Raw genomic sequence first — 26,383 nt, 5'->3', positions numbered from 1 at the left:
AAAAAAATGTTTAAGCACAAGTTAATTTGACGGGTGAAAATCAAGACTTTAAAATTGAAGTTAACGGGAAATTGCTCACTGTCAGCGCCAGCCCCTCTGGTCAGTTGAGGTACTGCAACGTTTTGTTGTTTGACACAACTTTATTTGATCACACGGGAATCTCTGCTTTTGTCACTAAACACATTTATGTGTTATTGGTCAAACAGTTTCTACTGAGCAGTTTATGTACTGCTAAGGCTTTGGATGATCTGGTTTGCCGTTTATCTAATGGTAAACAATAAATTGAATTTCAGTCTTTAAAAATGATGACAATTTGCAGATGCAGTAGTTCCTGCTGGATTCTCCCTCAGCCTGAATCATCATCATCATCATAAAAGTGGAGGCCCTTCATCCCTTTACAGTACCCAACACAGCTGTTAGCCCCGGGCTCCTCGGATGTAAACCTCAGCTCTGAAAGTGCAGGAGGACTGAGATGAGAGGGGTTATTGATACGCCGTAAACCCCCTTATTTTATCACAGCAGGGGGGGTAACAAGGGTAGCTCAGAGGAGTCTGTTAAGGAGGAGACTGAGAAGAGGAGAACTCTGAGCTGGATTTCTTTGTTTGCACTATTTACTGTGTAAGAGAGAGGTCTGGAACCTGAGGGTCCACATGTAGCTCCTTTATCCCTCTATTGTGGCTCTTTGGGTTTGAAGAACATAATTGAATTATGAAACAATTAATCTAAATATTTGGAAACTACATGTTTGAAAAAATGACTTAGTGGTCACAAAAACACAAATAAAAACCATTTTTCTAAACAAGATGTGGGATTTGTGGCTCTCACTGAATTTTGGTTACAAGTAACTGGTCGAAAATGGCTCATATTAGCATTAAAGGTTGCAGTTCCCCCAGGCATTATGCTATGTTCACACCAAGCAAGTGATGCGTGTTCAAGAATGTGCTGAATTGAATCTGCACGTGGTGTTCACACTGGACTGTTGCTACCCAATAATAGTGCATGTATCTACAGTTGGCTCGACGTGAAATGTTGAAGCGGGGCAAATTTTTGTCATTCTTGCTCCAGGCTTTTTCTTTCTCATCTCCATTCCGATATATGAAAGACGATTATTAATTTTTCCTCTATGATCAATTTTCAAACGGTTGGCAATTCAGTGAATTAAAGGGGACACCGTCATATGTCACTACCAAATCAGAGTCCCTGATTGGTCAAAGTTAAACTGGTTTACCTTTCAACAGGCCTTCAATAGCAGCGTGTTCTGTACATGGAGGCTGAAAATGGATTTTAAAACTTGCCTAGCGACACGTGATTGCAAGAATTTTGCATAGACTTTTCCTTGGAAGTGGTCGCTTGAACACAAGTTACCGGAGTTGGACTGAAAGTAGCGTAAGAAAACTGGACCGAGTGAGAGTGACGTCATCCGTAGAGAACCAGACCAACCAAATGAATCTGTTCAATCGCCATTTTTTCACAATACAAACACTGTCATGTTAGAACCGGAAGACATCGGTCTGAGTTAGTATTTCCATAACCACTCCCACCAATCAGGAGTGAGCTTGTTGGAGGTCCACACCCCTACCATCAACCCGGGAGAATACGGCAATATAATGTTTTGAACGTTCAACGTGACACCACATCTTTTTATTGAATAACTTTCACTATGTAAAAAACATCATAGAGAAAAGGAGGATTACCAAGAACAGAAAGGGTTTTAGAACAAGAATGGTTATTCTGACAACTATAATGACTGAGTAACAGCTGTTTATTTCTCTACAGATGTCTATGGGGTTTTGGCTTCTTGGAGCCAGCAGGTACTTCCTGTTTGGTACGTGAGGGGGGAGGAGTCACTCATTTCAGTTCTCATGTACAGTCAATCTCAGAGTTCTGAAGATACCAAGTTTATCCAAAAAAAACAGAATCCTTCTCGTCCTTGCACCACCACCCATGTGATTCCAGGTCTCTGGGATGCCGAACATCCCAGACTCTAAAACTTATCCAGGAAGTTGGATGGAACCAGAGCTTCTGTGTGCAGAAGAACACAAGAGTTTTGCATGAAGCTTTCCAGCTGCCTTTGTCTTCTCCTCCAGCTGTTCAGGCTCCCACGAGCAGCTTCATTGTGAAGAGGAGTTGGCTGACCTCTGCAGCAGAACCTGGCAACCGGTGACCTTGCGCATGTCTGCACAAAAAGCCCTCTCCGCATTAAGGGGTCCTGAGGGCGGCCATTCGTCACGCGGGGAGGAATCTCCACTCGGGTCTCCTGCACAGAGGAACTTGGGCCGAAGGCATTCCTTTAGAAAATTTATGTCCAGACAGCTGCGCTCTCATCCGCCTCCGCGTGAACCTGAAGGGAAAATGTGGTCTCGGGAATTACGCATTTCTGCACGACATTTTCTGCCTAATATTCTGGATATTAGTGCTGGAGATCCTCAAAGGCAGATGGGGGTTCGTCCTGCACCTCCGAGGGAAAGGCCTGCTTTCACCTTGATGCCACATGGCCTTCACACACAGACACACGTCAGAATTTCTCACAAGGACAAAAGCAAAGCTGCTCTGCACCTGGAAACACACTAACTCTCCTTTAAACAGCAGACTTCAATCCCAAGAACTTTATTTATACTTAAAAAATGATTAATAGCAGCTTTTTTTGTGTTGAAACGTCCAGAAACGTGGGATCTGCAGTCACATTTACTAACAAACTGACAGATGGAAGGCCCCGCCCTCAAGTCTGAGCTGGTTTGCAAATTAAATACATGAGTTGGGGGGGTAATGAAAAATATGAAAACTTAATGAAGTGTGATGGTGATGTGTTTAGGGAGGAGAGTTCAAGGCCTCTCTTTGTGCGTGCTTTCAGCGTGGCGTCACCTTCTAACCGTGTGCACTTCAGGGCCCGCAGGAATGCAAAGTGCCGGAGGGTCATGGGGAGAACTCAAGCTTTTGTTTTTCTTTTGCGATGACCCCGTCCAGGAACCGATTCTGGAAAAAGTCTAGAAATCTCAGCAGTGACAAACTTAAATACTGATATCCCACAGGAGCAGAAACAGTTTTTATCCCACCATAAAGAAAAATTAAGTCAAGTTTGAACTTTGAGGAAAGGTTATATTTTATGTAAAAATAAAATACCAATTAAGAAATACCTGAGAAAGATTTAAATGTGCAGCCACAACTAGAGAGTCAGTTCAAACAACAGAAAATTATTATTATTATTATTATTATGAGCTTCTCAGACTAAATGTTTGTTTGTTTCTTGTTGTCTGTATTTAGTTAAAGAAAATCTGTTTGTATAGCTGATGTCATTGTAGTTGTAGTTTTGTTTCTCAGTAGTGACTAAAACGAGTTCAAGCTATTTAAACTTCACAAACAAAAAGTTAAATCCACAAGCAGTGTTGCATGGCCCACAGGTGCATCCCACCCTCACTCCCCGTCGCCTCCTTTTTACCTGCCCTCGCTTGCTGAGTGGCTGCTTCAGGCCCTTCACTGTCCTTCACCATCCTGTTCCACCCCTGCCACCCTTGTCAGAGCTGCACGGGACAAATTCATAGAAAAAAACGTTTTTTTTAAAATGGTGGCTGTTCATTTGATCTCCATAGCAACCCTTTTAGTTTTTGGTCGCCTTAGGATGACGGACAGGTTTATGTAATTTTCAGAAGAATCAACAAAAGTAAACTTTGGATTTCCTTGGCAACTGAGGCTTTTGGTTGACCAAGTGTCGGGGGATGTGCGGCCAAAGCAATCAACTCCTGCGCACCTAAGGTCATGATCAGCAACCGGAAAGTCTACCCGTCTGTGGTCACCAGCTGGCAGAAGTGAATAAAGGAAAACTGACGCAAGCTTATAAGATTCTGAAGGTTTAGACGTAGGATTTGGATGCCTATGTGTCTGATAGAGTGATCCAAGGATCTAAATGCCTCATAGTCAGAACTCTGGAGGAATTTTAAACACCATCCGGGTTGGGAATGCTATTGAGAGGTTTGTGTCCATTGGTTTGTTTGTTTTGTTATTCAATTTTCGTGGTTCTTCTTTAACGTTGTTTCCAGGTTTTGTCACAGTCACAGCAGGTTCAAGTCGTCTTAACTTAATCCTCCTGACTGTTTCTTGGTTTTATAACGCTTTGTAGTTTATTTAGCTTTTGCATCAAGTTAGTTCTCCTGCATTTTGGGTCCAACATAACTCCAGACAGCTGAAATAGATCTTCCAACAGGTTCCGACTCCTTGATTCTGGTTATTTTTTAAATCCAACTTCCATTTGCTGTGACACACCTGAGTGAGTGACATCTTCTCCACCTTTCCCCCCTCCGCTGGGGGAGCTGCAGTCACAGGAACTGTTGGTGGTTCAACCCCAACAATCCAAAGCGTTAAGGCTGAAAAAGGAGCTGGGACAACCTGTGGATTTGAACCATTTACTGTAAATGAAAGCTGGATCGAGTGAGTGTGACATCACTCACTCCATATCGGGTAACATCCCCCAATATGGACGCTGCCATGTTGGAACTATCATCAGTGAGCTGGGATTGGTTCTGGTCGGTCTGAGTCATCATATTTATGGCAAGCACTTGCCAATCAGGAGTGAGCTTGCTTGAAGGCCACACCCCTACCGCTTGAAAGCAGGCTACACGAAATCAGTCAATCAAATGTTTTAAATGTTCGTATTCCTGTTGAGGCCTCTGACTGGTCAGTTCAATACTCTGAATAGCTTGCAATAAAGAAAAATATCTTTAAAAATTCAGGTTTATCAATAATATGCTTACAATTTTACACCAGAGCTTTAGCTCCAGTGTTTACATCCTTTTCGACTACCGTAACTCTTTCATTGTTTACGCAGTTCACGTAATTCCAGTGGATTTTGAAGCAGAGAAAAGCAGCTTTGCTTTGCAGTTCATGGGATCAACAAAAATCCGCTGATTAACGTTGATCGCATAAACGGCCAAAGAGTTATGTCTAAGAGCGTGGGTAACATCTCTGGGGTTGAAGGGTTAAATCCTCTGATTGACCCGTTTCCCTCAACTTTTTGGTGGTTTTCTGAATAGGACTGAGCACTGGGGTAAGAAAAGTCAGAATAGAGCTGATGATTAAATGTAAACTTCCCCACAAAGCGTGAGCTCACACATAAAAACCACAAGAAAATTTGGGTTTGAAGTCTGTATGGCTAAAATGTAGAAAGTTTGTTTGTTCAAACTTTCCTTGCCAGTGGCCTAACTTCTTTCTAGTGAGATCATGTGAGGAAAAGGGAAATGGAGGGGCGAACACACCAGAACAGGGAAAATGGAAAAGGAAACACTAAATAATGACGCATTTTTCGATTGGTAGATCAGACTGTTAATCCGACAAAGTTTGACAGACGTCTTTGAACAGAGTTCTCCTGAGTGGAGCTCAGCTAAACAATTGTGCCTTTTTGGATGCCGCCATTGAGAAGAATGAGGACGGAAAAGAGCCAAGTCCTCCTTACGAGGCTGAGTCATCGCCTGGCTGTTTCCTGGCCTTGATTAAAAGGCTGAATGCAGAGACTTGCAGGGAATTAGTCAAGATCAAAGCTGAGCAGAGGAAATTAAGGACGTCCATCATGCGTCGTTATCAAATGTGGCGTTGGAATTTATGGAAAAAGGTTTTGTCACTTCTGCAGCTGTTTGTGATCAACACGCAGGTCCTGCTGGTAAACAGGTCAAAGGTTTGAGCCACATTGGAACGGTTAATTATTCTCATTCAAAACCCAGTAATGACCTAATAAAACATTTTACTTTTCAAGCATAATTTTGCTTCACATTGGCTCTCTTCCTTTGTAGTGTTTGCATTTTCCACACTACAAGGCGGCCCATCTATGAATGGTCCATCTTTGAAATCATGTCAAATGTAAGGCGCACTGAACAATCAGGCATGTTAGGCGAGACAGAAGAATCAGAGATGAATCCACACTTCCGTCAGACTTTAACTGCGTTCACAGTAACTACTTTGTAGCACGCTACACGTCAGCCACGTTAGAAGCGTTGGCATATTTGACCTCGGAAGCAAGTGTTTTAAAAATTATTTTTGAAATTTACAAAAATGTAAAAAAAACGATTCAAAAAAGGAAAAGAATTTGGGATATTTACTCATCAAGATTCGTGTTCTGTGAATGCCACTTTTTTAAAAAGCCTTTTGAACACATGTTTCTGATTATTGGCATTTTTCATATAATGGAAGTTTTTTCAAAGTAACATCCAATTCTCAATTGACAATTCAATATGTTATTCAAGCTTGGAATATGAAAAATACACTTTACTATTTAGACTTCAATATTAAAAATATTAAATAAAAAAATTTGCATTTTAAATTCTCATTGTGTTATATCATGTAAAAAAAACATTTATCTTCTTGGACAACTGAAAAGTTGTTTCTGTTAATCAAACCCGATTTATTTGTATTTGTAGTTTTCATTTGTCAACTCGGGTCATTTTTTCATACATAGTTATTAAACTAAAGTATGTTCAACCACAAAAGGCTTTAGTTCCTTAAAAACATAAAAGCAGCTGTTTTTTCCATGTGGACACATTTTGTGATAAAATATATAAACAAATGAAAGGAAAAAAAATAATCAGCTTGTCTTATAAAAAAAAAAAAAAGACAAACAAAGGTGAGTGAAAGTGTAACTCAACACTAACGTAAAACAGTGAGATTCATGGAATCCTCCTGTTTGTGTCCAAAATGATTTCAGAGGATTCCTTCCACCAACAGCAGGTGAGCTGCTGTCACTCAGGAACTCTTCATCTCCTCTGTGTGGATGGCGTGCTGCCATGGGAGCACACACTTCCTCCTTCACTTCCTCTGTTTCTGTCGTTTTGGAGGCGGCTCTGCGGCTGTGGAATCTGCTTGTTTTTTAGACTCGTTCTTTTTCCCGGAGTCTTTGTCGTCCGGCTCGTAAAGGGCGCTCCTGATGAAGCGGGAGGCGGCGCCCTTATCCAGGCGCGCCGCCTTCTTCTTGTCTGTAATCTCCTTGACTCGGTTCATGTACGCCCGGATTCGCTCCTGCAGAACAAAAACGCAAAATCCAGATCAACTAGAAATGAATGAGACTGAAATGAATGAGACTTCAGAGAAAAAGCAGGAAAAAAAAAATCAGGAAGCACAAACCAGTTCCTGTTTGATGCCGTGTTCTCTGGGGTTTATTCCTCGAGTCACCAAATACACTGTAGACAGAAACGAGGAGACAACACTGCAGCAAAACACGACTTCAAAGCCCCACTCGATCATCTTTTGATCTATTGTAAAAGCGTTCCCAGTGGTCTTCTTACTATGATCATAGTAAGAAGCGTAAATCCAAAAACCTGCGTGGTTTTCCAAGACATAGTTTGTGCAGAGAAGCAGTAGAAATTCACCTGAGTTGTGGGTGGGACTTAACCCCGCCCCCTTCCTCTCTCTGTTGCTACCAGACCAGAGCAGGGAGTTTGTGGCCGCCCAGCAGAATTTTTTTTCATCACAAAATGATCTTTTTTTAAAACTGCATCCTGACTAACAACGATTTTAATAAAAAGAAATCCTCAAAAATGACACTTTAAACAGAATTTTACTTGATCCAAAAAACAAAACACAAAATCCCAACAAACTTTGATTGGAGTAGACTCCAGAACTTACCCCAGAACAACGAGTTTAGGGTGTACGCAGACATCAGGTCCAGTTTGGCCTGGTCCAAAGGATCCAGCTGTGTCACACAAACAGCACTTAATACAATTTAACAAACAGTGACAAACACCAGCTTTATGTCACATTCAGACTTGGCTTGCCAAAAAGACTATAGGGAGAGTTGGACTGAGTGGCTGAGCTGGACTCTCTGGCCTTCCCACACCTTTCCCTGACAGAAACAGAAGCTGTTAGGACATTTATTGCGTCTGGATCCACGTTACCTTCACGAGCAGCTCGTTTCTGGACATCGACATCAGTTTGTCCAACATGGATTTCACCGCAGTCACGGAGGAGTCGAAGCTCCGCAGCTGCTCGTCGATCTCATACGGGTATTCCTCCTCCGTAGACGCCATCGTCCTGGAACAGAAACGTCCGACGGGATCATCATAAAAGTCACATCAGCAGAATGAAACCGGCAAATGATTATGTGAGTCTGACATTTTGTTATATTTGGAGCATCAGTTCAGAGGCGGAAACATTACTCCACCAACTTTGCGATTATTAAGTAAAATTTGGAAACCAGTAAAAGATTAGAAACCACAGTTTCAGTGTAAACTGCGCTATTTAGAAGTTAATAACAGATGTATTTACCTTTAGCATCCGCGTGCTCCAAACGCCAAACCGGAAGTTCTGACTGGTGGCGGTGAGGTTCTTCCTGTTTATGCATTACTGCCCCCTGTCGTCTGGAGGACTGAAAAAGACTAAGCCAGTGAGTCAACGTTGATTGCCTCCACCCAGCATTTGAATATAACATGTAACTTTTGAATAAATCCGTTGTAAAAAAAACTAAAAGAAAATTCCTTTTTTCTTAAAAACTACATTTATAACTGTCCATTGTATCTATTTCAAATCAATCTGAAAACCTGACACTCTCTTTAGTTTGAGACAAAGCAGTTTGGTTTTGCCTTTTTATCCTAAACATTATTTCGTCTGAAACTTTTAATCTAAGGTTTTAATGCTTTTCTTATCACTATATTTACAAGCTGTAATTCTTTGTTATAATGACTATCATGTATGTAATAAAATCAGTTTGTAGACATTTGTGTTTTAAATAGGATTAAGGGAATTTCAGGAACATCCTCTGCTTTATTAGCATGATTAAAAGGACAAGACCTGACTGCTTTCTGCATGTTTGATCACTGTAAATTGTTCATATTCTGTCATTTCATAAACTTATTTTTATATCTACAAAAACTAGATTACAAATATGGATCATAATAGGCAAAAATATCATCACAGTCTCATTTAAGATGAAGTAATGTCAGAAAAACATTTTCTGTTTGGTAGATTCTGTATAGTAACAATGCTTCTGGGGAATACATCGTTTAGTTCAGCCCTTTAGGGGCGTCCGTGGTGCTGTGGTAAGGCGGTCGACCTCCAATTGGGAGATTGCAGTCTAGATTCCCACCGTGCGTTGAAGTGTCCTTGAGCCAGACACTGAAGCCCACCTTGGCTGTGGTGAAAAGGTTGGTGTCAGTGTTTGGCAGCGGAGTTCACCAGTGTAAAAAAAAGACAACCAAATTCACCAGTGTGTGAATGTGTGTGTGAATGGCGGTGTGACTGTAAAGCCCTTTTGGCCTTTGAGGAAGGTAGAAAAGCGCTATACAAGTATAGGCCATTTAAAGCCTGCTTTCCTTTCAAATGGAGCCAAATTTGTAAGAAACATGCATTTGTTAGATCAGCTGCAGATGTTTTTATGGGTTGTGGCAATTAAAGGTTTTGGTCAATCTTCTCAGCCTCTTCAGCCGTTAACCCTGGACGGATTGAAGTTGAAAGAAAAAAGACACATTGAGACTTCGTATATTTGTTTGTTGACCTAACAGAGGAGAGGAAAGCAGAGCAGGTGCAGGGCTGAGTCTGTCCAGCAGGTGGCAGCATTTCACAGGTCAGAGGAGTTCAGAACAGACCACATGTTTGCTTCACATCGTTTCAGTGTTTCTGGTTAGTCAGCTCTCATGTCTCTACACCAGCAGGGAAGAGCAGGAAAGTTGATCTTCAGGGCTTGTAGATCATTCAGTAGAATGTCTGTATTTTATACCCTTACGGGACACCGTAGAAAAAAGTTTAGTTCTGTTGCTGGATGTACGATGGCTGCATGCTCGACATTAAAGCGGTGTTCTAGCTCCATCTAGTGTGATCCTTGACTCACACAAACATACAGAGATTTGAGAGAAATCTACAGGGCTGATATCTGTTGGGATCATTTCAGATTCATCATCTGCTGTGATTAACGCCTCCAGGTCCAGAGTTTTTGTGATCAGAGAGCAGAATCTCATGAATGAGACTTTCAGGAATTTTATCCTTTCATACAGTTCATACAGTAATATTATGTATGTATTTGTTTGTTTGTTGTGTGAAATGATTTTAACGCATGCAATTAACTTTTCTGTGAGAGAACGCTCTAGCTGCTTCTCCTTCTGGTTTTGAGGAACATTTTCATGAAACACTGAATTAAATCTGCTTTAAAGAGTCAAATGGAGCTTCTGCATGACTCTCCTGCAGCATGTGCCGGAAAATCCTTGAAACCAAATGTGGAAAAAGACATTTCAGGCAGTCAATACAGAGATCCTTAGATCCATTACATCTGTAGAATTGAGAGATGAAATATGATGAGATTAAATAAAACGAAAAAGAAATGAGAGATAAATAAGATGAGAGGGGATCAAACAAGAAAAGATAAAAAGAAGAGATAAGATAAGAGGAGAAAATGTAAGATAGATGAGAAGAGATTGGATAAAAGGACATGAAATATTAAAAAATGACAAGAGGTCAAATTAAATAAAATAAGAAGAGATTAGATATGAGATTAAACGATATAAGATTATAAGAAACTGTGAGATAAATAAGGGATGAGATAAAAAGCAATGACATGAGATGAAATCAATAAGATAAGAAGGGATTAGATAAAATGAGAAAAGATGATAAAACGTAAGGTTAGGTTAGATTAGAGATGAGATAAAGAGAAAACAAAATGTGATGAGATAAAAGAAAAAACTAGATGAGGAGGGATTATCTGAAAAGAGATTTAAAATACAATGAGAAGAGATGAGATAAGGTAAGAAAAGAATAGATAAATTAAAATAAGAAAATGTGGATTAGATTAGAGATTAGATCAAATGACAAGAGATCAAAAGAAACGAGATTAGATGAAAAGAGTTCAAATAAGATAAAATGAGAAAAGATGAAAAGGAATAAAATTAAAGGAGAAAATGTGAGATACATCAATGAGAAGAGGTAGGATTAAATACAATAAAATAAGAAAATATTAGTTGAGATAAAATGAGATGAAATGATTAAGATGAGAGAAGAGGAGAAAATCTAGGAAACTTCATTCACTCAAAAAAATCTCAATCATGACTAAAAAAGAAAATGTGCAGGTTCTAAAATCATACAAAACAAAAAAAGGTTCTATTTTCAACTTTATATGAGCCGAACAAACATGTCATCTGTGACATCAGCTGATGAATAATAGAAGTTTAAATCTTAAAACTGATCCTGGGAGAACTATTAAATAATTCTTCAAACTCTTGGATAACAGTGTCATTAATATGCGAGCTGCACTCTGATCATGTAACAGGGCTGTAGACAAAGATTATGTTACTGCGCTGAAAAGCATAATATTACTTAACTACAGGCTGTGGGGCAATGCAGGAGCAGAAGCTGATGTTTCTGTGGATTCAGTTTGGGTTCAGTCTGATGCTGGGCTCGGTTCAGACAGTCTGCAGAGTCCCCTGATTGTAAGCAGGAGTCGGTCTAACATTCATTTCAGAGCATAAACATTTATCTTAAGATAAAGATAAGAATTTTTGACTAATTTGATTTTTAAAAAAATCAAGTTTTACATCTTGAATATGGTTGGGGATGGAACAACAGCAAACAAAAACTCTGGTTTTTGCTACTAAAGTTTCCATTAAGGTTTGCAGTGGAAGAAGAAGAAGCCCCTCCCTGCTGGTCCAGTGTGAACACTATGGGCTAAACATCCAGACCAACAAACCTTTGCAGTCTGAATACACCCTTGAGTTGACAGTGTGAGGCACTGTAAGCTAGAGGCAGAGCTCTCAGTAACATGGAGGGGAAGGGGGGTTGGGCTTGCCCCAAACCAACAGTCTTGTCAACAACTCAGAGGTGAATTTCTAATGAATCTTCTGCTGCTCTGCAGAAACTAGGTCCTAGAAAATGACACAGGTTTTAGATTTCGGTAAAATGGCAGAATCAGAATTAAAAGACTTTAAAAATAGATAAAAAAATCTTTAATGAACAAGTCAGATCTAAGAGGATAAATAACAGTTTAACTTAGGACAGCAGAACTTTGATCTTTGTCCAGGAACCCCACCATCCAGGCTCAGATTGTTCTGCGAGGCACATTTGGTCCATGTTCTGTCTGGCCCCGCCTCACACCGTGTTGAGCTTGGTGACGATGAGCACACGCACAGACTGGTCGAACGCCGAGCACACGCACAGACCCTGCTTGTCGGGGCTCCAGTCCAGGCTGGTGATCGGCTGCGTGGACAGGGTGACGTTCTGCAGGAGGCTGAGCGAGCCGGCCACGCCCCCTGCCACACCCTCACAGTCCTTCTCGCTCCTTTGAGCTGGATACTCACTAAGTGGAACATTTTCAAGTAAATAATCAAACTGCTAGAACAGGAAAGTACATTTCTGGAAAGCAAACATTTTTGAAGACTTACTATTTCCACAGATGCAGATTTCCCGACCCGCCTGTTGTCATGAAGACGTCTCTGCTCTGAGGTAAATGTCTGACCTGCCAGATGGTTGATTTATGAGCCTAAAACCACAGAGATGCACTTCAGTCTCAGCACCTTTCCCTCACTCCGGCGGCGGTTTGTCTCTTTAAACATCAAATTGAACTCAAGGTTGATCCGCTCTGTTGTTTCTTAAGGCCTGTTCACACCGGTGTAGGTACCGGATGTTCTCGGGTTGCCGGATGTTCTCGGGGTCCTTCAGGGTCCTTCCAATGAGTTATATCACTAGAGGAGACATCACGTGGTTCCTCATAGGAGGAGAGCACCGCCATCTTGGTGAGGTCAAGTTTTGAAGACCAAACCACTTTTATAACATTTAATAAAGAGCTCTGTTTTTGCTTTCAATCACTTCATTATATGAAAAAGAAGAATGGCTTGAAATTGCTTAGTTTTGTTCAGAAATACAAACTTCACGAGTACCCCTAACTTAACTAGTATTAGACTGCTTAGATTTTTTTCTATGTTCCTTTATTTTATTTTACTTATGTTTTTATTTATTTGTGTGTAATGTTGATTGTTTCTTTTTTTCCCCTCTATTCTTTATTTTCTATGTCAATATGTTATATTTGGCAATGGTGACTGATCTTCGAGGCAATATTGATTACATCGTTATTGTTCGTTGTTAACGTTAATGTCATTTTTTTTTTTATTATTATTTTTTTTTTTTTTATTGATGCAGAACAAAAGTGACATACAGCAAAAGAACAAGGAACAATAAGCTGTACATCAAATGTTCAAAATAAACGCCAGGGGATATACAAGCAAAAAAATAAACTTACACTAAATTATACAGCTGAGCAAGGTGATACGTTTTTGTTAATGTATGATACCCCAATTGTCAATAAAGTTTTTAAAAAAACTTAGCGACGTTAACTCATTGGTCGTGGCAACTTACAGCCAATCAAATAGTGTGACGTCATCATTGGTCGAAGGACCCCGAAGGACCCCGAGAACATCCGGCAACCCGAGAACATCCGGTACCCACACCGGGACGAATTTCGCCGGCGATTTTCGCCGACGTTTAACGCCTCGTGACTAAACAAAGGGCACCAACGAGAGTGTGCACACCAACGCGAAAAAACGCCAGGCGTTGAAGCGTCAAAAAAAAAAAACGCCTTGGGTTCGTTTTTTTTTTCGACGCGTTGCGTCGAAATCTACTCGACCAATGAGAATTGCGCTTTTGCTCACGTGTCTGGAGCTTCTGAAGTTACAGTAAAACACAACTTGGGGGCGCTCAAACACAAAACTGCCTTGCTGAGCACACATACCAGCGAAGAAGATAGACGCCAAGTAGCGTCTACACACAGCCGCGAAGCAATAATGACGGACATTCTAAAATATCCCCGAACCAAGCACCAGTTGGAGCTAATGGTGCTTGAAATATTCATGTTTTCTTTGTATTATTCTGACAAGCGCGTAAATACTTGCTCTCTTCTTCTGAGTGAAAAGCGACTTTCAGAAGCGTAAAGTTGCGCAGCGCCACCTTGTGTACAGGAGTATTTCTGTTTTACATTAAGCGCCATCTAATGTCAGGGAATGAAATTGCATGTTCACTCCACTCATCGTCAGCGAAAATCGCCTGGGTGTGAACACAAAAAACGTGGCGAAAAACGCCTGGCGAATATTCGTCCTGGTGTGTACGGGCCTTTAATCTTTGACTGGGAACATGTCGGAAACATCCTAATCCGGATGTTTCCGACATGTTCCCAGTCAAATCTTCAGGAGGACATTCTTCCACAGGAAACACATCGGAAACATCACAATTACGGAAAAAAAAAAACAAATATATAATGCTAAAAGAAAAGAACACTTTCAAATGGAAACACACAAACTAAGAGGCTAGGAATGCAGAGATAGCTGCCTAATGCTGGCTTTTCTTCAGGAGAATGTAGCCTCATGTTTAGTGCCAAAATATGTGATGAAAAGGCCGACAAACAGCTAAAAGTTTAAGTATTTGAAGACATTACAAACTTCTTTTACATCAGTATTTACAAAGAATGTGCTGAAAAGGCGATACATAAAAAAAACACAAATAAATAAATAAATAAAATGCTGAAAATACTACAGATGCTAAATCCTAACGTCAGTAAAGAGGCTAGTTTTAGCTAAAGAATGTTGAAAATGCAAACGGTGTGTTGAAATTATTTTAATTAATAAAATTATCTAATAAATTTTAAAGTGTTAGCTTAATTAGGAGCCTCAGTCGTATATATATATATATATATATATATATATATATATATATATATATATATATATATATATATATATATATATATATTATCATCATATATATAATCATCATGTATATGGACATACGTTACTCTGAAAGGCTTAAGAAAAGAATGATTCAGGCCCTTGAGGCACTTAAATAATAAAACAAAAGCCAAAACAAACTGAAAAGTTACATTTCACTACATATGTGAAAGCAATGAAATAATGAAATAAAAATAAGAGATAGAAATGAGAAATAGTGTTGGTTATGCTCAAATTGTTCTGAACATTGAACGTTTGAATTTGTGAATTTAATGTTCACCTTCATTAGAAAAAAAACATTTGATCAGTTGATCTTCCAGCTGAGCAAAAAACAAATGTTTGCAGCTCCTTTGTGAGCAGACTGGCTCCTGCTTCAAGACATTTGCAGCAAAACAGTTCTGTTTGCTTTGACTGCTGTTGTTTTTAGAGGGATGCTGTCTCTTTCTGGAAATGCTAAAATGGTGCACCTGACTGAGTCCCCAAAGGTTTGTTACCTTTTCAGAAACAGAGGCAAAGCCTTTGGTGTGGTGCTGCGTCCTCATGTCAAACACGTGGAACCGGCCCTCCAGAGACGTGGCCACCAGCTTGTTCATGTTGATATCTTTCCTGTCAAACTCCACGCAGCAAACCTGAACGTAACGCAGGAAAAAGGAATCCCAGTGAGAACCCACACAGAATCACAGCATCATTTATGATCACGCACATAAACGAGTAATGTCCTCAGCCCACCCCGTTCTTGATGTTGGTTTCCCATCGCAGAGACATGTTCCTCAGGTCAAACAGCTTGACGTCTCCGTTGTCGTAGCCGGCACAAACGCATCGGTCCTCTTGGTTGAAGGCGTGACCTGAAATCGTTTTAAGAAAGCCGGTTATGAGGCCAAACGAATAAAAAACAGGCTTTCACAAATTTATGAAGGATTTCAAAAAGTTCTGTACTGTTGTACACAATTATAGAATGTTATAGAACTTTATTTTACTAAAATAAACAGCAGGATGAAGATAAATCATATTTAAGCCAGAACTGTGGCATAATTCACAGTGTCAAAGGCTTTATGGTGTCAAACAATCACAACCCAATGACGATTTTGATTCGTAAGGAACAAATGTGTCTATATTTTCTGCTATGCTGTGTCTGATTACATTTTTGGTGCCTGTGGACAAATTTGGTTCCACCCTTCTCTGCAGAATTGCTTTATTCAATCACATTTTTGAGGATTTTCAGGAAAAATGTTCGTTTATTTAAATTAACCGGAACAAATTTGAACGTTTTGACACTTCAGAACCCTTACGGTGATCCATATGACTTTAGTGATACCTCAGCATGCTGTAGCATCAAACTGAACTTCACCTTTACCATCTTTTGTGGTGTCAAACAGGGACTTTCCTGTCCTCTGAATAGGTAGCATTATATCCTTATGGTTTAGAAGTGAAAACTTTTATTTTGAAAATTCTGCTCACCGAATGCAACAGTCCAGCAGTCCCTCCTGGTTTCCCCTTCAAGTGGTTCCATGTTGGCCACAGGCCAGTCTCTCTGTCTGGGATCCCACACCTTTACTGTTCCTGTGAAAACCCAACAGAACCTCAGATCCACTCTTGCTGTTCTAACTGTGTCTTGCCTCTATGGCCTTCACCATCTCTGCTGCCGGTCACTATCTCAGGAGCGCCTTCTCCGATTCCCAGACCTCCGACTCCGTCTATACTGTTGACTATTTCCTTATGGGCCTTCACAGAGTACACAGGCACATCAGCAGCCTCTAGATTCCTGTCCATGACAAATCTGTTCAGAAATCACCTCAGAAAAACACAACACATGGATTTTTGCAGGAGAAAATGCAGACAAAATACCAGATATTTAGATTTCCATCAAAATCCCCGGTTGCTATGTGTCTGGTCTGCAGGGAAGATGCCCCAAACGTGCCACACTTTATAGGTTTGGGTTTCTCGAGCTGAAAAACATCACAGGTTCTTATATTCTTAGCACTCAATCTGTGTTTGCTGGGTTAGGGTTGCCATGGCTACAAGCGAGAAAACCTTCTCTGGACAGCTCAGAGCAGCTCGTTGAGGTTAAAGGTGAAAGATTTCAACATGAAGACATCAGTGCACCTCTTTAACAAGCTGTACTTCTCCGTGCTGCAGCTCGTGGATCTGGATCACCCCGGTTCCTCTCGGAAAGTTGCCCAAACAAACAAACTTGGCGCTGCAGGGGATCCACTTACAGTCGAACACAGTGAAGTTTAGACCCGTGTGAGCATGCGCGATGATCTGAGGCTTTGACAGCGAAGACGACATATTCACCGAAGCAGAAAACTACGATTTAAGCGAATAAACCAAAGCAAACATCGAACATCAAATAGAACTTTGCGCTACAGAAAATCTACCAAAATATCAACGTTAGGTCCTGACTTTATAGGTGCCCACAAATATGCCTGATTTTCTCCCGATATTTAAAAATAAATACATTAAATTATTCTTAAAGCACATACATAAATATTTTTTTTACAGTTATTTGGATTTAAAAAGCGGGATGGTGATTAAATTACATTTAAATTGTACTTTTTGATACACCTGGTAATAACATTTTGTTTCGAGCGTCGACGACGCCACCCTTGGGGTCCTTTTCAGTGCACGAGGGCAATCTCGTGCGTCCCCCCGTTCAGTCCACACCACCCTTTTAAGGACTTTATTAAACTTTTAAAGACTGTATTTTGCCATGGACGCCAGTGAAAGCGGAGCTACGGCGCCGGAGAAGCACGATGACGGGGAATCGTTTACGAAAGTGAAGTCAAAGAAGAGCCAGAAGAGAAAACTGGAGCCAGACGGAGGCACGACCATGGAGGTCGAACAGCCAAATAAACGCCCGCATTTTCCACCCATCTCAGCTGACAAACTACGGGTATTTACAATGTGTTTTCATTTCTGCCTCTGCGATTTCACGGGTAAACCACAAACGCGAAACCGACTTAAAAACGCTTGTTTTGCCAAAGCGCTGTTCCTTTAAATATTGAGATGCTTTGCGCATGTGCACAAGTAGTGAAGCAAGGATGGGCGATACCAAATAACGTATTTGTTGTTTTTCAAGTTTTTCTTTACCGATATTAATATATTCTTGCACCAAATTACAAAAATATTCGTATGTTTTGCTCTTTTCTATATAGAAAATATTCTGTACAAGATTTACTTTACACGAATTTAAAGTTAGAAGACATAAGTACATAAATAAATGTTAATACTTTTGGATGTATGTCACGTTTGTGAGCAATACTTTTCCCATGAGTCAAGTAGTTTATATTTAGTGTAATTTAAGAATGTCTCTGTCCGTTTTTAATAAATTATAACGGGAACTGTCAAGTGTATCTGACATTTGATGCGGCCCAATAAAACATTCCTGCAGTGTCTCCTTATGGACAGCGGGTGGCGCACGTGGGGCCTCTTTGATTTCTTCACACTGTTTAGCACTTTTAAAAGTGCCAAGATGTAATGTCTTTTACCACTTCAACTTTTTTTTTTTACCTAAGGGCCTATGATGACTGAACTTGGTATTGACGTCTGATTGGTTCCTGGGATCACGTGACCCTAAGCAAAATACTCCTGGATAGCTCTGCACAGACGGATCTCTACTATCTATAATACCACAGAGCTTCTCTCCAAAATCACTTTTTGTTTATTATTAGAACCATTTTAAATGACATGCTATTTAAATTTAAAAATTAACAGTATGCTGTTTAAATCAAACTACTGGATAAAACAATGTCCTTGGATGGCAATAAAGAAACCATTGAATCTCCTCTCCTTTTCAGACGTGGTACATTTTCAAATTTCATTTCCTGCGCTAAGATTCTTCTTCATTGATCAAAATTCTGACGTGTTTGAGCTGCGTTTCAGACTGACTTCAAACTCACCACCATTAGAACCAAACTTTGATTTGTCTGCAGTCATGAATTTCCATTAATAATTAAAAAAAGCAGTTACGGGAGCCAAACTGTTCAGTAAAAAGTGCATTTTTAAACATGATTTATCACATTTTTTCTTCCACCAAACAGAACAAAACAATCACAGATTGTTTCTGTGACTTTAAAATCTACTCCGAGAGCATTAAAAAACTGATCTGTGATACCGGAAGACTGATTTGAAGAAGGCCTAAAACCAAGCAGAGATTTTAAATCTTAAACTTCTAAAGTCTAAAAGTAAACAAAAAAATCATTCTGGATTCAATGGAGTGCTGGGCTTCTGTCGTCCTCTGATCAGCAGTTGGACCTCCTGGTTCGTGTTTGACTTCTTCTTGTCCTGACTGTGCCTGACGGTTGAGCACGTTTACATTCCTCTGCAACAAAAAGGGCGAGCAATATTGGAGCTAACCAGCTGTCAGTTTTGAACCAGATTCTCAGATCAATACATACATGGATGCATGGAAGAAAGTTTGTGGCCCCGCCCAGTTTTTTTTTTTTTTTTTTTTATCATCACAAAAATGATCTTTTCCAAACTGCATTTTTCTCATCTGCTCCTGATTCACAACTTTTTGAATAAAGAGAGTAAGAAATGGAATGTTGAGCTAAACTTTCTTCATGTATGTTCTCCATCATAAGAAAAACGCCACAAGAACATGTTAAAAACACAATTTTTCATGGGAGTCTGAACACCGTCATGGATCTCTGAAAAATTCTGGAGTTTTTGAAAGATATTTGCTCAGCCTTTACAGGACAAGTAGGGCAGAGTCAAACAGTTCACCTTTCCTGTTGCCACGGCAACAACAATGAGCTGCCCACAGATATGCATTTGTTCGGCTTCAGATTTTTTTTTTTAAGAAATCTAGTTTTTTTAAAAAGGGATTAGAAATTACTTTGTTTGTAAAAAAGTTTGACATAAATCTACGGCTGTTTTTTTTTGTGTGTTCCAGGGTTCTGATGAGATGAGGAAGGTTGCCGTCCCGGCTCATAGGTACACGCCGCTGAAGGAGAACTGGCTGAAGATCTTCACTCCCATCGTGGAGAACCTGCAGCTTCAAGTCAGGTTTAACCTGAAAACCAGAAATGTGGAAATCAAAGTGAGCTTCCTTCCCGCGGTCTGCTACTTCCTGTTCAGTTCTTGTCGTAACCCCTCCCCTTTCTGTCAGACGTGTAAAGAGACGCAGGACATCGCCGCGCTCACCAAAGCTGCAGATTTCGTTAAAGCCTTTGTTCTCGGGTTCCAGGTTGATGTGAGTTCAGAACTTTTTTAGTAAGAAGGTGTGTATTTGCCGAGTCGCTCACACCCCTGACCTTTCCTCTCTCAGGACGCCATGGCGCTCATCAGATTAGATGAGCTTTTCCTGGAAAGCTTTGACGTGACAGACGGTAAGGCCGCGGCTCCCCGGTACTGCGCTCGCCGCCCGACTCGGGCCTGAAAGTTCTGCTGGTGTTTCTGCAGTGAAGCCGCTGAAGGGCGACCATCTGTCCAGAGCCATCGGGAGAATCGCAGGGAAGGGAGGAAAAACCAAGTTCACCATCGAAAACGTCACCAAGACCCGCATTGTGCTCGCAGACACGTGAGTGTCACCGCAGGAAACGGATCAGGGCGGGGCCATTTGGCTAACTCCTCCCTCTTTCTCATCTCTCAGAAAAATCCACATTTTAGGTTCTTTCCAGAACATCAAGATGGCCCGGACAGCAATATGTAATTTAATCTTAGGTAGGCTGGACTTTTCCTGTAATGATTGATGCCGTCTGATGTTCTGAGAACAAGGATGTGACCTTTCCACCCCCCCTTCACCCCCACAGGAAGTCCACCTTCAAAGGTCTACGGAAACATCAGAGCCGTGGCCAGCAGGACCGCCGAGCGATTCTGAACATGGACTGGCTAGTTCCGGGATTGACCTTCTCAGAGGGGAGGAGTCTTCCACTTTCATACCTGCGGGGGTCAGAAGTCTAACTTTTGATCTGCTGTGTTCATGAGGGACGGATTTCAGAAGACATTATTTGTAAATAAACCTAAAGAAACCAACATGTCTGCATCCTGTTTTATTCTGTCTCAATGTTTTATTGAAAATAAAATAAGAAATCTAACACTTTAAACTGTTTATAGCTGATGAAGCAAACTATCAACTGTTAAAGTGACCGAGGAGCTCAAACTAAATGATGCTAAACCTGCCAATTAACACACGATACTAAACATGCCAGTCAAAGCCCCAAATATGCTCAACATGCTAGCTAAAGCAGAAAGTTACAGCGGATCTCCACAAAGGAAAAAGCTGATTGAACTGCTGCTCTGATTTTAAACCAAGATACTAATTTACTTAATTTTTCTTGACAAGCAATAATAAAAAACCAAACAAGAGTTTAGAATGAAAAGATAAATGGGTTCCATTATTCACAGGAGTAAAACCTTGAGCCTGAAACCTAATGACTATACCTCCACCTCCGTGCTTTCATGTACATTTCTGCAAACTGCTGCAGATGGGGTATCCTATGTTATCTTGTGGGGTCCAGAATGACCCTACTCCCAATGTTAAAGTGCCTTGGACAGTGAAAGGAATGCTTTCATATAAAATAAATTCCTTTACACTTAAATACTACCTTTATATAGTTGATCAAAGCTGTACCAATGTCCAGAACAGCAAATAATGCTCACTCAAAAAACTTGAAATGGTTCGTTGTAAAAATGAAAAAAATCCTTTTTCTTTTTGTGAATGTTTACCAGGCAGAAAAAAAACAGAATATTTGGTTTATTTTCACATATAGTGTAAAAGTTGAAAGTAGTTTAATGTTGATATTCTACAATAAAAGTACTAAATGAAATCTGAACTATCCTAATATGAAATAGTACTTTGGGATTAAAACAAAGTTTAAAAAATATATTTAACAAAGAGACTACCTTTATGGTGGATTTAGATGCTGCACCAGGTACTACAGAATCTTGGTACTTACAACATTTCAAAGTTTATTTAAATTTGATTTCATTTTCATACAGTATCAAGTTTCCAACAGTCCCACAGCATAAGATGCAGCATGCAGAAAAAGGAAAACAAAAGGTTCAAATCTTTTTCCCATTTCCCCGCTCAAACCTAAAGTCCCTCAGAGAAAAAGTAGCACTTACAAACTAAAGCGCGGCCTGAACTATACAGATAACAGAGAGCCAGAACTGCATTGAACAAATACTTATATACAAAAGAAAGAAAACAAACAAACAAACAAAAAGAAAAGTCAGATTTCCCCTTTAAGCTGAGTACAGTGTGGCAGTTTGAGACAGGATCAGATATGCAACTGCGACTGGAATCGAAGCACGTCGCTGACCCGGGTAAATACAAAAGTTACATGTAGTTCAGTTCATTTGGATCACCTCCCATAATAATATGTGTACATTTACCAAAGTTTGGCAACATCCATATTGTATACCGTTAAATTCTTAAATATATTAACATCACCATCCATGTGTAAACAAGAGGATTATTTCAAAAAAATTGATCTACATGCACAACAAAAAATAAAATATATAATTCCATGTCATGCAAGCACAGGGAGGCCCAAGCCGTGCAGAGCTTTGGGATCAGGGGAAGAAGGGGGGGGGCGACGACGGAGCACTCCAGATGTGGCGGTTCGAAACCCGATGGGAGGAAGGAGGGAGGGAGGGAGGGAAGGAGGCGGTGGTATTTAGAGTTTTTCCTGAAAGGAGGCGGAGCCACAGTGACAAAGGAGGAAGGGGGTGTGTGCAGACAGGCGCCCCCCCTCCCCCTCTTACGATGTGGGCTCGCGCTGATCAATAAAAAAGCCGGATGTGGAAACGGCGGCGGCGCCTCGGTTGCTGTTTTTCTACTTTTGTGGGCGATCTGATGAAAACCGCCAGGATTTTAGTATTTTGGGTTTGGACTCGTCGTCAGGTTGGATGGCGAGGACCGGATATGTTCTGGTTGGCACTTCATACCCTACACTACACCCCCCCCCTTCACAAGACAACCGTGGATATACTTATGTTTTCTTTATAAAAGACCAACAAAAAGAAAATAAATACAACAAAAAGTCACCCCCCCCTGAAAAAGAAAAGAGTGGAGAATGAAGCAGCCTCTTCCCAGCGCCCCCCCTTTCCTCCCCCTCATCCCAAAGTGGAGATGCTCCTGCAGATGACTGGTGGGTGTCCTGCGGTCTCTGAAAGCGCTGTGACCGGGGGGGGGGGGAGGAGGGAGGGTTGCTGGTCCGATAACACTTCGGCGTTGGCTTGGAGAGGCGTGGTGGAAACAAAAGGTGGCGTCACAGAGAGAGAATACTTCCATGGAGTTAACACGGAGAGCGTTTTCGTCTTCAGCAGAACTTCAGAGGTGGTGTCAAGGGCGAAGGGGGACGGCGGGGGCGGCAAGCAGGCGGCGCCTCACACGTCCACCACCATCTTTTTGTGTATATCGAGACCTCCAACCACCTGCAGGAAGAAGAAGGGGGCGGGGCAACAGGCACTCATCAGTCCAGGAATTTCCCTTCGTTTCCTCCAAATCTGCGACATAAGACAACCAAAAGATTGGTTGAAATTATTCCTAAATGCTGCGCCGAGTAGCTGTTTGGATTTCCAGAATCACGTTTACTTGTTATTATTTTTTGGCTTCTCCAAATACTACTGTAGATGTCATCATTAATTGTACTTTGGACATATTTTATGCTTTGAAATACTTCAGACCTTGAGGTTGTTTTTTTTTTAACTTTTAGGTGATTTTTTTCATTGATTCTCATAGCAGGTTCTTGGCGTTGTGTGGCCTGCAGGAGGCGCTACCTGACCCCCTCCTTTCCTCATTGGCTCAGACCATCATGATCAGAGCCGCTTGGGACAAACTTCTGGAAAAACAAACTTCTTCTGTTGGTTTTGTCTCCGTTGCAACCATTTAATTCTTTGGTCGCCTGGAGACGACGAACATGTCTACATCGTTTTAAGAAGACTTGGCAAAAGTAAACTTTTGGATTTCCTTGGCAACAGAGGTTTTGTTAGCCACGCCCACATTCCTCATCTCTTCATATTGTATGTCATACTGTTTCGATCGGCTCCAGCCGTGGATTCATGCATTTCATTTTCACAATATTTGGATATAAATGTCAGACAATTCAATTCCTTAAATCCAACCGTTTTTCCTAAGCAGCTTCCCGATTTGTAGATTGTGGGGAAAATGTGAAAATCAGCAAATATTTGCAACAAAATGGCCGCCAAATCATAGGTCCATAGTGGCCATCCCATAATTATTTTCAAACTTCCTTTGCGTGTCCCCGACAGGTGTGTTCTGGTTTCATAAGTGGATTTTGAAATATTTTTATGAGTCCCATCAGAGATTTTGGCCCCATTCATTTCTTTGACCGTTTCTCTCGCTGTGATGTCAACGGGAAGTTTGGCGTGTCTTTCAGTTTGTGGCAGGGGGAAATGTTTTTCTTAAAAGCATCACGTAGAAATGAAGATTTGAGAAAACAATCCGGTCTTCCAGCCCTAAACTGCTGCTGGACATGATCATTTTATTCAAAGGGACACAAAAAAATGATTGTTAAAATCAATTTGAGCATTTTTGAAGTTTTTCTGTGCGCTTATTCAAATGTGGGCGGGGCCATCCTGATTCTAAACCCTGATTGGTTGAACAAAATCCCTGATTGGTTGAACAACATGAAGAAAACTCTGATTAAAAAAATAAGTTCTTTCAGACTAAAGAAACTGTCCTCTCAAATTGGAAAATGATGAATAATAAATAATCAGCAGATGGGGCTGCTTTATATTTAACGGAAATATCTAAAGTTCCACAAACTAACAATCCGGTTTCAGCCTTAAAGCTTATCTGCTGTTTTTTAGTCTAGAGCTTTCTTAAAGTGTTACTACAACAACTACTTTGTTTTTAGGGAAATTCTGAATTCTGATTTGCTGCCTGACTTAAGATTTGGTTCCACTTTTGAGTTGGAACGCCTGAAAAAAAAAGTCAAAAGCTATCTGAAATCTAAAAAGCAGAAGAGTTCGAGAGATGGCCAACCACAACTCAAGTCTATTTTTGCGGTGCTCTTATTCTGAAAGGACAGTTCTCCTGAAGCTGTGGAGAAGCAGCTGAAACCAGGAGTCTGAAACGCAGCTCTTCCCGTCAGAGAAGCAGAGCTGCTTCCTTTGGGTCCAACACCAGACGAGGTTCTAAAAGGAGAACGTCCCTTTGTGCCAAAAACGACTAGCTTTGGTCCTGATTCAGAAAACGCAGCTGCGCTCTAGTTTACAGGAGACTCACCGCACAGAACTCTTCAAAGGATATCCTGCCGTCTCCGTCCTTGTCTGCGTTTATGATGGTCTTGTCCACGATCTGCTGCAGCTGTGTGTCCTTCAGGTTGTTCCCCACCATCATCTTCAGCACCTGAAAGAGCTCACCGTTGGAGATGTAGCCGTCCTTGTCCATGTCGTAGATCCTGAAGGCGACTGCGCGGGAAGAGGAGCAGAGGAATCTTTCATCTGGAGTAATCGCTCTCATAAAACACTGAGTGTGGAATGTGAGTTGCATCCCTGAAAAGTGCACCGTAACCCTTTAGCACCAGAGCTTTAGCTCAAGTGTGGACATTCTCTCAACTACAGGAACTCCTCAACGGTTCATGTATTTAACGTCATTGCTGCAGCAGGATGCTATTATGTAACATAACGTCGTAGAGTTACGTTATGTCAGCGTGTGGGTTATTTTATCCTTCCAAGGTACAAATGAAATGTTCCCTCGTTTAGTCGTTATGACGGAGGATAAGGTTCCAAATGTTTGGAAGCTCCTTTGTTTGGTTTACGGTTTATTCATGTTTTATTCATTGATTGCTGGTTTGCAGGATCTCTGCAGCCGTTGATGAAGCCATCGGTATTCCTGCAGCTCTCCACTTCCATCCTTTCTTCCTCCACCAAAGCCGAGATCTCCTCCAAGTCTGAGGCTCTGTCTGAAGGCCTTCTCTACACACCACTTCGTGCACCATATGGTGCGTTCACCATTTTGTAGTGACGTCTGAATCTACAACTCCAAAATCTGCCCTAGAAAAGTCTCTCCTAACAACCAGTTTGCATCCATGCTCACTAGACTGGCGAATATAGACCATAATGCATTGCGTTTGAACCATTTTTGCAAAGAGAATGTATTTTTTAATAAAATATCAACATTTTCATCTTCAGAACTCAATAGATGTGTAAATAATCGTCACAAAACGCACATATCAATGAGATTTCCACTAAGTGAAATCGGTGACGTCATATTCCCCCCTTTAAAAACAAACAAAAGTAGTGAGCATTGTGTCCTAATTGCTATTAAAATATATATATATATATATATATATATATATATATATATAAAATATATATATAAAATATATATATATATATATATATACATAGTCCAGCACTATATAGTTTTAGTAGTTAGGGGTTAGAGTGGGAATTCGGACACAACTGAATTTTGTCTTTTTTTCTTCTTCTAGTTAATCAACATGTAAAAACAAAACAACGTAAATTTACAAAATAAAAAGTCAAATTTAGCATATGATTTTAAAGTCCTAATAATTTTTCCCCCCCTGTGAACTGGCTCTAATACGCCATCGTACGTGGTCTTGCTGATTTATTTCAATACAATTCTACATGTTCTTTTTCTACAGTGCATTGGGTTCTGAGTCCTGATTGGCTGTTGACCTTGTCATTCAATCTCCCTGCTTGCTGTATCTCCTGTACAGTTTAGGCCTGTAAAACCCCAAACCACACACCCTTTCTACATTTTTCTCACACAGACACAA

General features: G+C 40.7%; 4 protein-coding genes across 4 annotated transcripts in view; 1 reads left to right on the top strand and 3 right to left on the bottom strand.

Annotated features, from left to right (window-relative positions):
• Positions 1-6,581: 6,581 nt before the first annotated feature.
• c1d (C1D nuclear receptor corepressor) lies at positions 6,582-8,346 on the bottom strand. The gene is made up of 5 exons (XM_004076992.4): positions 8,242-8,346; positions 7,872-8,007; positions 7,603-7,669; positions 7,102-7,157; positions 6,582-6,996 (listed from the first exon to the last, which is right to left on the bottom strand). The coding sequence occupies exons 2-5, from the start codon at positions 8,001-8,003 to the stop codon at positions 6,787-6,789; spliced, it is 465 nt and encodes a 154-aa protein (XP_004077040.1). The 5' UTR covers positions 8,004-8,007; positions 8,242-8,346; the 3' UTR covers positions 6,582-6,786.
• A 3,537-nt stretch (positions 8,347-11,883) lies between these two features.
• Positions 11,884-17,095, bottom strand: wdr92 (WD repeat domain 92). Its single transcript, XM_004076991.4, has 8 exons — positions 16,770-17,095; positions 16,512-16,612; positions 16,298-16,428; positions 16,125-16,226; positions 15,396-15,511; positions 15,161-15,295; positions 12,336-12,433; positions 11,884-12,250 (listed from the first exon to the last, which is right to left on the bottom strand). The coding sequence occupies exons 1-8, from the start codon at positions 16,953-16,955 to the stop codon at positions 12,043-12,045; spliced, it is 1,077 nt and encodes a 358-aa protein (XP_004077039.1). The 5' UTR covers positions 16,956-17,095; the 3' UTR covers positions 11,884-12,042.
• Positions 17,096-17,315: 220 nt separating this feature from the next.
• Positions 17,316-20,618, top strand: pno1 (partner of NOB1 homolog). The gene is given in 7 exon segments (NM_001104783.2): positions 17,316-17,559; positions 19,561-19,707; positions 19,777-19,860; positions 19,936-19,996; positions 20,070-20,187; positions 20,260-20,330; positions 20,420-20,618. Coding segments are annotated over 7 exon segments (732 nt in total). The 5' UTR covers positions 17,316-17,376; the 3' UTR covers positions 20,488-20,618.
• Positions 20,619-21,552: 934 nt separating this feature from the next.
• Positions 21,553-26,383, bottom strand: part of ppp3r1 (protein phosphatase 3 regulatory subunit B, alpha) — a 28,340-nt gene continuing 23,509 nt past the window's right edge. Inside the window, exons 5-6 of the mRNA XM_023963754.1 lie at positions 24,865-25,049; positions 21,553-23,048 (exon numbers count right to left, since the gene is read on the bottom strand). Of these exons, the coding sequence (XP_023819522.1) occupies positions 23,001-23,048; positions 24,865-25,049 (233 nt within the window). The 3' untranslated portion in view covers positions 21,553-23,000. The remainder of the gene's footprint in view (positions 23,049-24,864; positions 25,050-26,383) is intronic.

This window comes from Oryzias latipes, chromosome 15 (assembly GCF_002234675.1).
Source record: "Oryzias latipes chromosome 15, ASM223467v1".
Classification (NCBI taxonomy): Eukaryota; Metazoa; Chordata; class Actinopteri; order Beloniformes; family Adrianichthyidae; genus Oryzias; species Oryzias latipes.
Note: the sequence above shows the minus strand (reverse complement) of the source record. Positions and strands in the feature narration are given on the sequence as shown.